General features: G+C 39.4%; 1 protein-coding gene across 3 annotated transcripts in view; it reads right to left on the bottom strand.

Annotated features, from left to right (window-relative positions):
* The window catches only part of NCAPG (non-SMC condensin I complex subunit G), a 33,970-nt gene that overhangs the window by 2,501 nt on the left and 18,111 nt on the right, over window positions 1-13,358 (bottom strand). For 2 of the 3 annotated variants that reach the window (XM_013960078.2, XM_013960081.2), the window contains 7 exons: window positions 12,078-12,197; window positions 10,025-10,261; window positions 9,543-9,724; window positions 6,456-6,630; window positions 5,866-6,027; window positions 1,976-2,147; window positions 338-424 (listed from right to left, as the gene is read on the bottom strand). In XM_013960078.2, the coding sequence (XP_013815532.1) occupies window positions 338-424; window positions 1,976-2,147; window positions 5,866-6,027; window positions 6,456-6,630; window positions 9,543-9,724; window positions 10,025-10,261; window positions 12,078-12,197 (1,135 nt within the window). The remainder of the gene's footprint in view (window positions 1-337; window positions 425-1,975; window positions 2,148-5,865; window positions 6,028-6,455; window positions 6,631-9,542; window positions 9,725-10,024; window positions 10,262-12,077; window positions 12,198-13,358) is intronic. The other variant, XM_013960079.2, reaches the window with a different exon arrangement.

Raw genomic sequence — 13,358 nt, forward strand, 5'->3', positions numbered from 1 at the left:
GGAACAGGTTGCCCAGAGAGGCTGTGGAGTCTCTATCCTTGGAGACACTCAAAAGCATCTAGACACAGTGCAGAGCGACCCGCTGTAGGTGACCCTGCTTGAGCAGAGGGGTTGGACTAAACTTCTAGAGGTCCCTTCCAACCTCAACCATTCTGTGATTTATACTGCTCCAAAAGCTTCCACAAGAGAGATTATCTTTTAACAAATTAAATTTAAAAAAAATTATAACACAATATGAAGACTGAATTATTTTTATATGCATAGGTTTACAAAAACTAGTAACTAATTCCTTTATTAAAAACAACTAGTATTATAGCCAGAAAAGGCTAGTGTGTACCTCTGCCAGCTTTGTTTCTTGTGGATTTCGATGTTGCTTTACCTTTAAATTCATTAACTGGAGTATGATCAGCTTCTTCATTATTTTCTGTTAAACAGAATAGTACATAAAGAAATCATAGATGATCAACTTTTACTTTACCCAAAATACTGGTACTTAAAACTTCTGCTGTTATATAAAAAGCCATACAATCTTAAACCCACTTTTTCTGTAAATTAGATAAGGCTAGAAGGAAGCTTAAAATGTCATTCTAGCTATATCCCTACCCCAACATAGATAAACAAAATCTAAACTATTTTTTAGCCTCCTCTTAAAAATTCTAAGAATTCTAGGAAGTTTCTTTCTTACACAATCTATGTTATTCCTAGGAAACTTTTTTCCTCACATCTGATCTAGATCTCCCCTGCTGCAACTGAAGGACAACAAGTAATGGTTGTTTCCCTTTTCGCTTTGCACAGTTACCTTTTTCCTTTTTGCACAGTTACCATATACATATTTGAAGAAGTAAATGTTCCTTTCAGTGATCCCAAATGTATGGGCAGCAGGGGAGGGAGAACAACATTTTTCTCCTATAGGATGCAAGAACAGTCTGCTTGTGCTCAAAATTCCTTCTTCATGAGAAATTCATACCAAAAAGTACTATTAGCTGTTAGCAGAAAACAGTTAGACTGGAAATAGGAAGTCATGTTTTCGCAGCAGCATGCCTCCAGTTCCCCAACCAATCAATATTTAAACATATAAATATAGAAGATACACATAATTAAAATATTAGACACTTCCAGAAAAAAACACGCTAAAGCTCTGAAATAATCCACTAGAAAAGAAATAAATGCAAATAAAAGAGTAGTCTTTGCTGAAGACAGTTGCATATCAAGATCTTTGCTTTAAGTAAACCTAATCAAGTTTCATCTCATTGTTTTTCTACCAAAAACATTAGATTTCCTATGCCACCAGCACAAATTACACTGCTAAGGCATTTGAAACTGCATAAGCTGCGCAGAAGGTGGAAAGTCTTCCGGCTTCTTCCACTTCAAGTTCTTAAATAGCAATAAAAACAAAAAACAAAAAAAACCCCACCAACTCTGCCCCCAACCTATGAACTAGCAACAGGAGAAGACACCAGTATCACACTCCAAACACTAGAGATATCAACTACATACTGCCATAATAGAACTCAGTCTGCAAGAAGCAGGCATGGCAATTCTGAGGTCCAAGAAAACAGAAAGTACTTGATTCTTTCTCTGAGTTAGAATCACATTCTAAAGGGGAGCTTGCAATCACTAGCATTTAGCAGGCAGATGAGTGTGCCAAACTGCTATAAGAAAGCCCACTTTAATATTGTCTTTGTTAAAAGGGAAGAATTGCAGGGGAGACTAAGTCTCAAAATACAACGCTGGCTGTATAGAGTAATATGGAAAATGAGAAAACAGAGAAACTCATCAAAAAGCAATAGAAAATGGAAAATACTTCAGTATGAATATTTTAAAAATCATGTGTATTTAATAAATATTATCTTTTTCCCTTCTTTTCAAAAAGTAGATTCATTTAAGAGAGAAAAAACAAAACTTCTTTTCACACAGATGTGCACAAGTCACCCACTTGTATACCTCCTACTAAATAACAGTTCTGCTGAATTACCTTCTTCATTTTGACTATTATTTTCAGATAATGTGATGCCAGTTTCCTGTGTCATTTCAGAGTAGCCTGTTTCCTCTGTCCTTTTAGAGTGGTCTTTGCCCATATTAGCATCTTTGTTTAAGTTTATCTTGATCTTCTCAATAGCTCTTTGGCACAATTTGTCTTTCACTTTCTGGAGAAGAGACATTTAAATGTTAAACATTGCTTATTTTTATAACTATTTCTTTTATCCATTAAGTTACTAATCATATCATTCTTACAGTAAATTTAGCTAATTCTATGTGTCACATGAAGATGATTACTCAAAATGAAAGGAGAAGCACCTTCTCCATCAACATCAAGCACTGAAACCCCAAAAGAAATTATTTGAGACATGAAGAAACATATTAAAAAAAAAAAAAAAAAAAAAAGCAACTGAACCTTTCCAGGTGAGTGCTGGAACATTCCTGCTTCTAGATGATATGCTCACAGTGGACTGGAATTCTTCTTGACATTTCTACACAGTCCTGTCTTCCTCTGTCCCACTTCCAAATTTTACTGTAACTTCCATATTAATAAAAGCAGCAGCAATGTAAAACTTTCCATCAACCTTGTAATCCCTTCCCAGTTCATCTCAAAGCACCTTTTTGCTGTTGCCCAATGATCTTAAGGTAAGTTTAGGTGTAAACATTTTGGCTGTTAATTACTAATGAAAGATAAGCTATCCAGACTGTAAAGGACTTAATATTGAATGTAAAAAAAATAAACTACACCACTGCTACCAAAACAACCTATTGTATCGACCTGCATACTTGATCACCTCTCTGAAATGCCTGTACACCAATGCACACAGCATGGGGAACAAACAGGAAGAACTAGAGATGTGTGTGCGGTCGCAGGGCCATGATCTCATTGCCATTACAGAGACATGGTGGGACAGCTCGCATGACTGGAGTGCTGTCATGGATGGCTACGTGCTTTCTGGGAAAGACAGGCCAGGAAAGCGAGGTGGTGGAGTTGCTCCTTATGTGAAAGAGCAACTGGAATGTATTGAGCTGTGCCTAGGGGTGGATGAAGAGCAAGTCGAGGGCTTATGGGTAAGGATCAAAGGGCAGGCTAGCATGGGTGACACTGTTGTGGGTGTTTACTACAGACCACCCGATCAGGAAGAGGAAGTCAATGAGGCCTTCTACAGACAGCTGCAAGTAGCCTCACGATCCCAGGCTCTGGTTCTCATGGGGGACTTCGACCACCCCGATATCTGCTGGAAAGACAACCCAGCCAGGCTCAAACAGTCCCAGAGGTTCCTGCAGAGCATTGATGATAACTTCTCAACACAGGTGGTGGAGGAGCCAACAAGGAGAGGTGTGCTGCTGGACCTCGTACTAACAAACAAAGAAGGACTAGTCGAAGATGTGAAGGTTGGGGGCAGCTTTGGCTGCAGTGACCATGACATGGTGGAGTTCAGGATCCTGCGAGGACGAGGCAGGGCACTAAGTAGGATCGCAACTGGAGTTTAGGAGAGCAAAGTTTGGCCTCTTCAGGGACCTACTTGGAGGAATCCCATGGGTTAGGGCCCTAGAAGGAAGGGGGGTCCAAGAGAGCTGGTTAATATTCAAACATCACCTCCTCCAGGCTCAAGAGCGGTGCATCCCTATGAGTAGGAAGTCAAGCAAAGGAGGCAGGAGACCTGCATGGATGAGCAAGGAGCTCCTGGCAAAACTCAACCAGAAGAAGGAAGCATACAGAAAGTGGAAAGGGGGACAGGCCACTTGGGAGGAATATAGGAACATTGTCAGAGTATGCAGGGATGCGACGAGGAAGGCTAAGGCCCGTTTGGAATTAAATCTGGCAAGAGATGTCAAGGACAACAAGAAGGGCTTCTTCAAATACATCAGTAGCAAGAGGAAGACTAGGGAAAATGTGGGCCCTTTGCTGAATGGGGTGGGTGCCCTGGTGACGAAGGATGCAGAGAAGGCAGAGTTACTGAATGCTGCCTTTGCTTCAGTCTTTACTGCTCAGGCCAGCCCTCAGGAACCCCAGAGCCTGGAGGCAAGAGAGAAAGCCTGGAGAAAGGAAGACTTTCCCTTGGTCGAGGAGGATCAGGTTAGAGATCACTTAAGCAAACCTGACACCCACAAATCTACGGGCCCCAATGGGATGCACCCACAAGTGTTGAGGGAGCTGGCGGATGTTATTGCTAGGCCACTCTCCATCATCTTTGAAAGGTCATGGAGAACAGGAGAGGTGCCTGAAGACTGGAAGAAAGCCAATGTCACCGCAGTCTTCAAAAAGGGCAAGAAGGAGGACCCAGGGAACTACAGGCCAGTCAGCCTCACCTCCATCCCTGGAAAGGTGATGGAGCACCTCATCCTGGAGGCCATCTCCAAGCATGTGGAGGAAAAGGCGGTGATCAGGAGTAGTCAGCATGGCTTCACCAAGGGGAAATCATGCTTAAGCAATCTGATAGCCTTCTATGATGGAATGACTGCCTGGGTAGATGAGGGGAGAGCAGTGGATGTTGTCTGCCTTGACTTCAGCAAGGCTTTCGACACTGCCTCCCATAACATCCTCATAGACAAGCTCAGGAAGTGTGGGCTAGATGAGTGGACGGTGAGGTGGATTGAGACCTGGCTGAATGGCAGAGCTCAGAGAGTTGTGATCAGCGGCGCGGAGTCTAGTTGGAGGCCTGTAGCTAGCGGTGTCCCCCAGGGGTCAGTACTGGGTCCAGTCTTGTTCAACTTCTTCATCAATGACCTGGATGAAGGGACAGAGTGCACCCTCAGCAAGTTTGCTGATGATACAGAACTGGGAGGAGTGGCCGATACACCAAAGGGCTGTGCTGCCATTCAGAGAGACCTGGACAGGCTGGAGAGGTGGGCAGAGAGGAACCTCATGAAGTTCAACAAAGGCAAGTGCAGGGTCCTGCACCTGGGGAGGAATAACCCCCTGCACCAGTACAGGCTGGGGGTTGACCTGCTGGAAAGCAGCTCTGTGGAGAAGGACCTGGGAGTGCTGGCGGACACCAAGTTAACCATGAGGCAGCAATGTGCCCTTGTGGCCAAGAAGGCCAATGGTATCCTGGGGTACATCAGGAAGAGTGTTGCCAGCAGGTCGAGGGAGGTGATTCTCCCCCTCTACTCAGCCCTGCTGAGGCCCCATCTGGAGTACTGCGTCCAGTTCTGGGCTCCCCAGTACAAGAGGGATGTGGCACTACTGGAGCAAGTCCAGCGAAGGGCTGCAAAGACGATTAGGGGACTGGAGCATCTCTCTTATGAGGACAGGCTGAGAGAGCTGGGCCTGTTTAGCTTGGAGAAGAGAAGGCTGAGAGGAGATCTTATCAACGTGTACAAGTATCTGAAGGGAGGGAGTCAAGAGGATGGAGCCAGACTCTTTTCAGTGGTGCCAAGCAACAGGACGCGAGGCAACAGGCACAAACTGAAACACAGGCAGTTCCATCTGAACATGAGGAAAAACTTCTTCACTGTGAGGGTGACAGAGGTTGTGGAGTCTCCTTCTCTGGAGATATTCAAAACCTGCCTGGACGCAATCCTGTGCAACGTGCTCTAGGTGACCCTGCTTGAGCAGGGGGGTTGGACTAGATGATCTCCAGAGGTCCCTTCCAACCTCAACCATTCTGTGATTCTGTGATTCAATCATATGAAGTTGCACACACTGTTTCAAGCTATTTTTATCATCTGTGATAGCTGAAATATTTAAATTATACAGTGAACTCAGCTCAGATTTTTGTAAATACCTCATCATAAATGAATTTTCAATAAAGACTCTTGCTAAAAGAGATATTCTGGTCATATTATCACAGTAAACAAAAGGCACATTGTTTTTTAGCATATCAGAATATTAGACTTCTATTGATTAAAATAGTAATAGCCATGTTATTTACGTACTACCTCTAGAATCTCATCCAGCAGAAGCAGAAGATTCTCTGTGGAAGAATTACTGAGTTCTAATGAATTTAAAGCTCTTGCATAAATACGAACATCTGGTGCAGTTGGGTCCATCAAGATTTCATTGCAAATTTTCATTGCCAAACTATCATGCACTGTTAAGTCCTATAAAGGAAAGAAATCAGATATTTCTGAAATTTAGTTGAAAGTTATTTACAAAAGACAAGATCATTCTGATTTAAGCAGCTAATTAATAATTTTACATAGTAAATACTTTCTTAAAATGCAGAATTTTGAGTACCTACACCATCTGATCTTTATAAATACTTCCCCCAGTAAAGATAAGTTGGGCTGGTGCAAGTTCCTACTAGCATTATGCAGCTATAACAGGGAATGGAAATAGGAAGAGAAAAATCACACTGAAAGATTTCATTCCCTGTACTGTCACTTGTTTAGTCCAGCCTTTGACGCACACGTGCAGCCCATGAGAGAAGCCCAGACAACCAGCTAGCAGTAAGCGAAGGGGGTCAATTCTTTATCTCTAGACAGAAACATCGAAGTGCCTTCCTCCAGTTCAACCCATTGCTATATACCTGATACTCTTGGGACTTTTTGGCCTGAGGTTTGAGTCCACTTGGTCTGGTCAGGTCCACTAACAGTTCAGAAACATTACTGGTATCTATTTCAGCCAAAGGTGAAGTGGCAGGAGCATTTAACAAGGTTCGCAGAGTTGGAAGATAAGCTTCCTCAAAGCATTCCTGGTTAGACCTGTTTCAAGTAAGTCACAGATTAGTAGCATAATGAGACAAAATTAAACTTTAATTCATCCCTAAATTTTCTCTTTTACAGTGAAATTTCACAGACACATTACAAAACATTTAAGCTATCAATCAAAGCAGAGTGAACAGTCAACCTTATCAAAGACAGCCAGCAGGATCAAGATATCATCTAGACTGCCTCATAGAACTGATTTCCTTCAGCTTTAGCTCATGGTCATTTCAAGCAAGTTTTAAGTAACACTTCCTACCTCAGAACAGCTTGAAAGTTCATCCTTATTACTGAAAAATCTAACTAATATATACAGACAGATTGCCTCTCAAGGGACAGAAACACACTTTGGTACATCTATTTTTTTCCTGCTCATTCCTTCTTTCTGCTAGTATCTTTCTTCAGGGATACTTCTTCCTGTGTAAGAAAGTAAGGAAGCCTGGCAAAAGACTGTGGCATTTAACAAGACTTTGGAAAAAATACTTGTGCTTTCTTTACTTAGAAAAGTTAATTACTCCTGCCAAGCAAGCCTAAAAATCACGTTGCACGTAAAAGATTCTGCAGCAAGTTATGTAAAGGTGTAGTTCCACAAGATGGGTCAAAACAATTTAATAGGTAACCACTGGCAAAAGAACAAGGCTTCACTTGGCCAAATAGTACCGTGTACTGACTCTGGCACTTGTTAGAGTGTTTGAACCAATTTAACTACAGGAGAAAACTAACAAAGTAAAAAAGAATTAAGAAGAAAAAAAAAAAAGGCACAGATACTGCTGGGTTGATGAGCCAAATCAGCTGACTGAAAGACCTTTTGAGCACTACAACTGGGGCAAGAAAGAGCAGAAGCAAGAGCTCTCCCTTTCTGCAGGTTTAAGCACAACTGAAGTATATTCAGATTTCCTGCAAATTAAAAAAAAATCCAAGAGCATATAGGCACAAGGCAGATTATTTATTTAAGTTTTAGGCTTTAGGCCCCTGAGGTTGCCTGAGAGATTAGTACTCTTAAAAAAAACAACAAAAAAAAACTATGAATAAGAATTGACCACTGGTTATAGGATCCTGTCCCTGTTATTAATGTGCCATGCCATTCTATTGGCATGACAAAATACCAATTATAGAAGTTAGCATCAATATTTGTTTCTCATACAAAGTTCAAATGTTTCATTCCAAAAAGTAACCCTCTTAACTGTAACTATGATCAGTCATAGAGGTTAACAGAGCAACGCCCAGAAAACATAAACCAAATCGGTAAGTTTGGTGAGAAGTCAGTACCAAAATTAGATATCAACCTCAACAGAAGCTCATTACCCAAGTTTTCCTTTTCTAAATGACAACTTTGCAGACAGCTCTGAATCAGTTGCCATACAAGGTAATAGTTCTCTTTTGAAAATACATTATTGGTAACTGAAGATACTCTGTGATGCATCTTATTGTGAACCATTTATGATCCAAAATGCAGATAACGTTCAAGACTGAAAACTAACGGGGTTTCTTAACTAAACAATGATTCTAAATTAGTCAGCCAGACTAAGATTTAGGATTTTTTCCACATTGATTTTTCCACTTTTTTTCTTAAAGCATACTGTGCTTTTCTTTTCAAGTAAAAGGACAGAAGATTTTCTGTGAGGTGCCAGAAGAAATTGCTCCTCTTGCAAATGATTTTGAAATACACAGAATTACTCTGGTGAGCCATGGTGGGACAAGCATTAAGACTCATAAGAAAAGAGAGAGTCATAGGGTCAGAAGACATTCACAGGCAAAAGAAATTATCAGTGGTAAAAACTTAATGTCATTATTCAATATCAGAGAGACTGGAAGCATATTAAATTAGTTTTTCTACTAATTTTCAACAGAATTTAAATGGGGAAGAAAACACTCTAGAGGAGACTTGGTATTTTTCCTATTGCTTCTTTGACAACAGCAAAGACATTTTTTAAACTAACTCCCCTTTGAACTACTACTCTCACTGTGGCAGTTTATAGGCCTTAAAAATTAAAAATCTTTTTTTGAAAAATAGATAAGGGATCACATAATACTCCTAAGTTAAATCTTAACCATAAAAAGCAGAAAACAAACAGCAAGTTCAAATTGGTCAACACCACTAGCAGCAGCTCAAAAAAGTCAAGCATTTTTTTAAGCAAGTGAAAGGAGAATTGCTATTTATGCTCCTGCCTGCTTACATAAATCCTCTACTTCCTCTGTCCACTCCCAAAACAAACAGGACATTCTGAATTTGACATGAATTTAGTTTGGAGTATTCTTTGGGTTGGAAAAAAAAAAAAAAAAAAAACAAGAAAGAAAGAAAAAAAAACCCCAGGAAAGAAAGAAAAAAAAGCCTGCTTCTTTTATATCCGCTTGGCACTATTTCCTTTTGAAGCATTACTAGTAGCTCCTCTTCAGTGAGGCTTCAAAGTCTAGCAGTAGTGCTCAACAGCGTAAGTAAAGCCTATCTTTTTAAATAATTTTTTTATTTAATACCTTGAAGAAAAGTTTCAATCGTAGGTGTAGGAAAGAAGAAAAATGGAGTGCCATAGAGGTAAAACAGTATTATTGGGAAATTTTCAGAATAGTCATAGGTTGAGTTTATGCACATGCAAAATTAATATGCATAGGAGGCTGAATTAGACCTTTAAATCTAAATGGATGAATCTGAAAATCAAAGAGGGTTAAGAGCTAAGTAAATGGCTAAGAGCTTAATAAGGGACATGGGAATTGCAGCTGCTGAGCCCCAGGGAATAAGACAAATGACTATTAGTCAAGTGTCCAGGTTTGGCACCCTCAGGTTCAAAAATCCCAGACTTTCTTTTGCTACTGTCCCACAATAAAATCATTTCCACTTTGTGCAAGACCAAAAAAGGTTCCTAAAGCTGCCAGTCCAATGTATGTTTTTACATAATATTTTACAAAGGCCATACCTATTTGCATAAGCAAATAAAGGGAAGAAAACTCCCAGACAATGTCTAAGCCGAGTATCCTCTTCAGTCACAGGATTATACCACAACAAAACAAGACGAGAAAGAAGCTTGGCACTAATTAGCCTCCCAGAGAACATCAATTTGGCTATGCCTTCTGCAGCTTCTGTCCTAAGTTCTGAAAACTAAAAAGAAGAGTTGATCACACATACACACAAACACCACAGCATTTTTCACTAATGCATTGTAATAGTCTACATCCCATTTTGCCAGTCACCTCTGTCATCTACATATTTGCACCTGCACAGATTTCAGAGTTGGCCTAAGAATAACATTGGTCTGTATCAGTGACAAAATTGTAATTTTCTAGGGCAGTTATTTTAACATTAGTTCATTCATCTCACATATCCTGTAATGTTTAATTGCAACCTGATCCAACAGAATACCTTAAAAAAAAAAAAAAAAAAAAAAAAAGTATTTCTTACCTCACTGTCTAAGAAACCAGAAAGAAGCTGTAGGAGACTGTGAATCGTAGCAGTCTCTTCTTCTTCCTCTATTGTTTTAGTTTCTTCCTCACAGTTTTCAGTTGTAGTCTGTACATCTTCACTTTGAGACTCATTGCCTCTTCTGGTTTTGAATGGTTCAATCCCAAACAACATTAGCTGATCAAAGATTGCTTTTAAAGCACTTAGCTTAACCTTGATATCATCTATTTGTAAAACCTAGGTTTAATAAGGAAAATACATGCAGAATGTATTATGTAAATTTAAAGAAGCACTCTTACATTCCCAATTTCCTTGTCTTGCTAACAGGGTGTTTAAAAAAAAGTTAACTTCTGATGGTATCAATTCCTTCATCCATCTGCCTATGCTGCTGTACAAGGGAAGAAAAAGTAGAAAGTGGAGCAGGTGGCTAAGTACATGTGCATGCATGTGTGTAAGAGATGTAGTCTTATTGTGTTAACTTCTAAGCAGACATAATAGCACAAACAGAAAAAAAAAAAAAACTTATTTCATTACAGTAACTCCATAGTGCTAAGCACTACACAAAAAACGTGGTAAGACACCTGCTCTGAAATACTGTATAGATTAATTAAGATCAGTATGCAGAAAGACAAGATGGTATAATAAATTCAAAGGTGCGTATATTATACTTTAAATTAACATTCAAATAAAGCCAGACATAGCGGGCTAGTCTAGGGATCTATTTAGCCCCACATCCTGTTTTGGCAGTGGCCAACACAAAGAATATGGGTTTTGGTATCCGCAGAACCTAATAGCTTAAGTCTCACTGTTTCTTAAAACAACACTAATGCTCCCTAAGCAAACAGACTGTTTTTTAATGAGATATACTCATTATGCAGATTAGAAACAATACTACTTGCTAACTTTCTAGGAACCAGAAGTTCTGCCACTTTGGTGACTGAAGGCTCTATCATCTTGTCCGAGCCAAGTATGCCATCTCAATACTTTTTCCAAATCTCATCCTTTCTGGCAGTCAGTCACACACACACCCTTGTGCATCAGTTCTCTAGAGCACTTTGACCAGTGTGCTATGTACCCATGGACATACACAAGCTCTTAAAGCACGGTGACCAGATACACTTCCCTCAAAGCCAGGGTCAGAGAAGTTAATGATAGTGCCATCTTCTACATAATTAGCTCAGCATCAGAACATTTACCACAAAGGTGGAAGATTATGCCATTGTCAGTTTGATGTTAGCCCAGCCAACATCTTCCACATCTCTGGAAAGCAACCTAACTACTGAATGTTGGCTAATCCAGGCAAGAAATTTTTCTGCTTGTCCTTCAGCAACTGGGCCCTAGCATAACCAGCAATACAACATTCAGGAGACAACACTAAGTATGAAACCCATACTATAGGGATATGAACTTTAGGGAGAGAAAGAGTGCTTATCTCAAAAAGTAAAAGAATTTTTAAAAAATCCACTAACATATGTTTGACCATACTATACTATCAGCCAGATTTCTTTTGCTGGTTTGGATACTGCCTTATCCTCCAATTAACAATTATTAATTAATTCATACAAAATTAATAATGCAGAGATTAACTCATACACTCAAGATGACAGGTAAGTATGTAACAGAAGTTGGCCGGGGGGGGGGGGCAGGAACCACACAGTCACTTTTTTTAGTTTGGTTTCCCAAGGAAGCAATGCTTACAGAATCCTACAGCTTCTCTTTCCTACATGGCAATAACTTAAATGTTTGACTGACTTCAGTCAAATTTGAAAGAGGAAGAGAGATCTTAAGGATAAAGAATTCCTACAAACTTTCAAGAAAACATGCAATCTTACAAAGGAAAGGCATGCTACTACCAGGATGCAATATAAGCTTGATTATTAGACATCAAAAAATACCTGCATGAGATTACACCCTCCAGATCTAGATCTGCAGGACATGAGGCATAACTGGTCCTCAGGTAACATAACTATATATGATAACTTATTAAAGATACAAGATTAGTTTTATTTGCTAGGTAACAGGGACCACCACTCCATTTCTCAGTCATTTTTACCTGTAACAGCAATGCAAGGTGTTGTCGGGCAAATTCTTTGTTCTGAAGGGCACAGCAACCCAAACACAGAACTGCCATGTTTCTCACAGCTGGATGGACATTAGTTATTCCAGGAAGTATCTGAAAATGATTTTAGACTTTGTAGTTGAAATACATAAATTTAAAATAAAATATTGACTACACTGTGTAAAATATGCTTACCCTGAAACTAAAAATAATTTAGTTAGATATGGTATTGTACAGTGGCCAACTACTGTATACTCTGTTTATCTAGATATGAACAGAAACATTTTGAGTATCTTGGTTGAAATTAGCAATAAAATAATGGCCAAATCACAGGAGTGTTTTGCCCTGCATTTGTTTTTAATATTTAAACTCGAAACATTTGCTTTCAAACAAAATTGTGTTAAACGCTCATTGTGAACTAAAAAACAAACCTACACATTTCTTCATAAAAATATTATCATTCTTGCAAATAAACAATATCCAGTTCCAAGTTGCAAAATACAGAAGCCACTTAATTCTCATGTACTTGGAATAGTTTTGAGGAGACAACAGTATAAATACACACAAAAGAAGAGCCAGGCTAGAGAGAGGATGAATGCTATGCCAAGATCACATTATACTTGAACGCTCCAGTGAATGTGAAAGTTTAACCAACAACAAACAATACGCCCCAAAACATATTGTAAGTGAAAATCCAGCAGGAACAATAATATGGAAAGAGGATGTTGGAGAAAGAAAAGGGGGGGGGGGGGACTAATGTAAAAATTAAAGAAACGCCCAATTAAATAAAGAAGGTTTGGGGGGGACATATCAATACTAATTATGATTTCTTAGAATAGCATTATACATCAGAAAGAAATCAGGAGTGGTTCCACAATATTTAAGGAAATCAAGTCAGTGTTGCAATTTCTTTCCAGTTTGAATTCAAAGAATGCTCATACTGAGTCAGATCATCTAGCCCAGTATCCTGTTATCAACAGAGGTCAAAACCAAATTCTTTCAGAGTATTACATAAACAGGTCAAGTTTATACTTCCCAGCAATTCTTGCTGATGTCCCAGCAATTTGCAGCTGAGAGACATCAGACATGGGAGGTTGTTCCTATCTACCCAGTTACTCCACAAGATTTATTTTTATTGAACTTGTTCAGTCTTCTCTAAAATTTATGTAAGTGTTCAGCAGGCAAACATCCTTTGGCAAGAAAGTCCACAAATTACTTATTTTGCGAAGAATCACTCATATCATTTGCTTTGACCTTGCCACTTGCTATCTTCAC

This window comes from Apteryx mantelli, chromosome 5 (genome assembly GCF_036417845.1).
Source record: "Apteryx mantelli isolate bAptMan1 chromosome 5, bAptMan1.hap1, whole genome shotgun sequence".
Lineage (NCBI taxonomy): Eukaryota > Metazoa > Chordata > Aves > Apterygiformes > Apterygidae > Apteryx > Apteryx mantelli.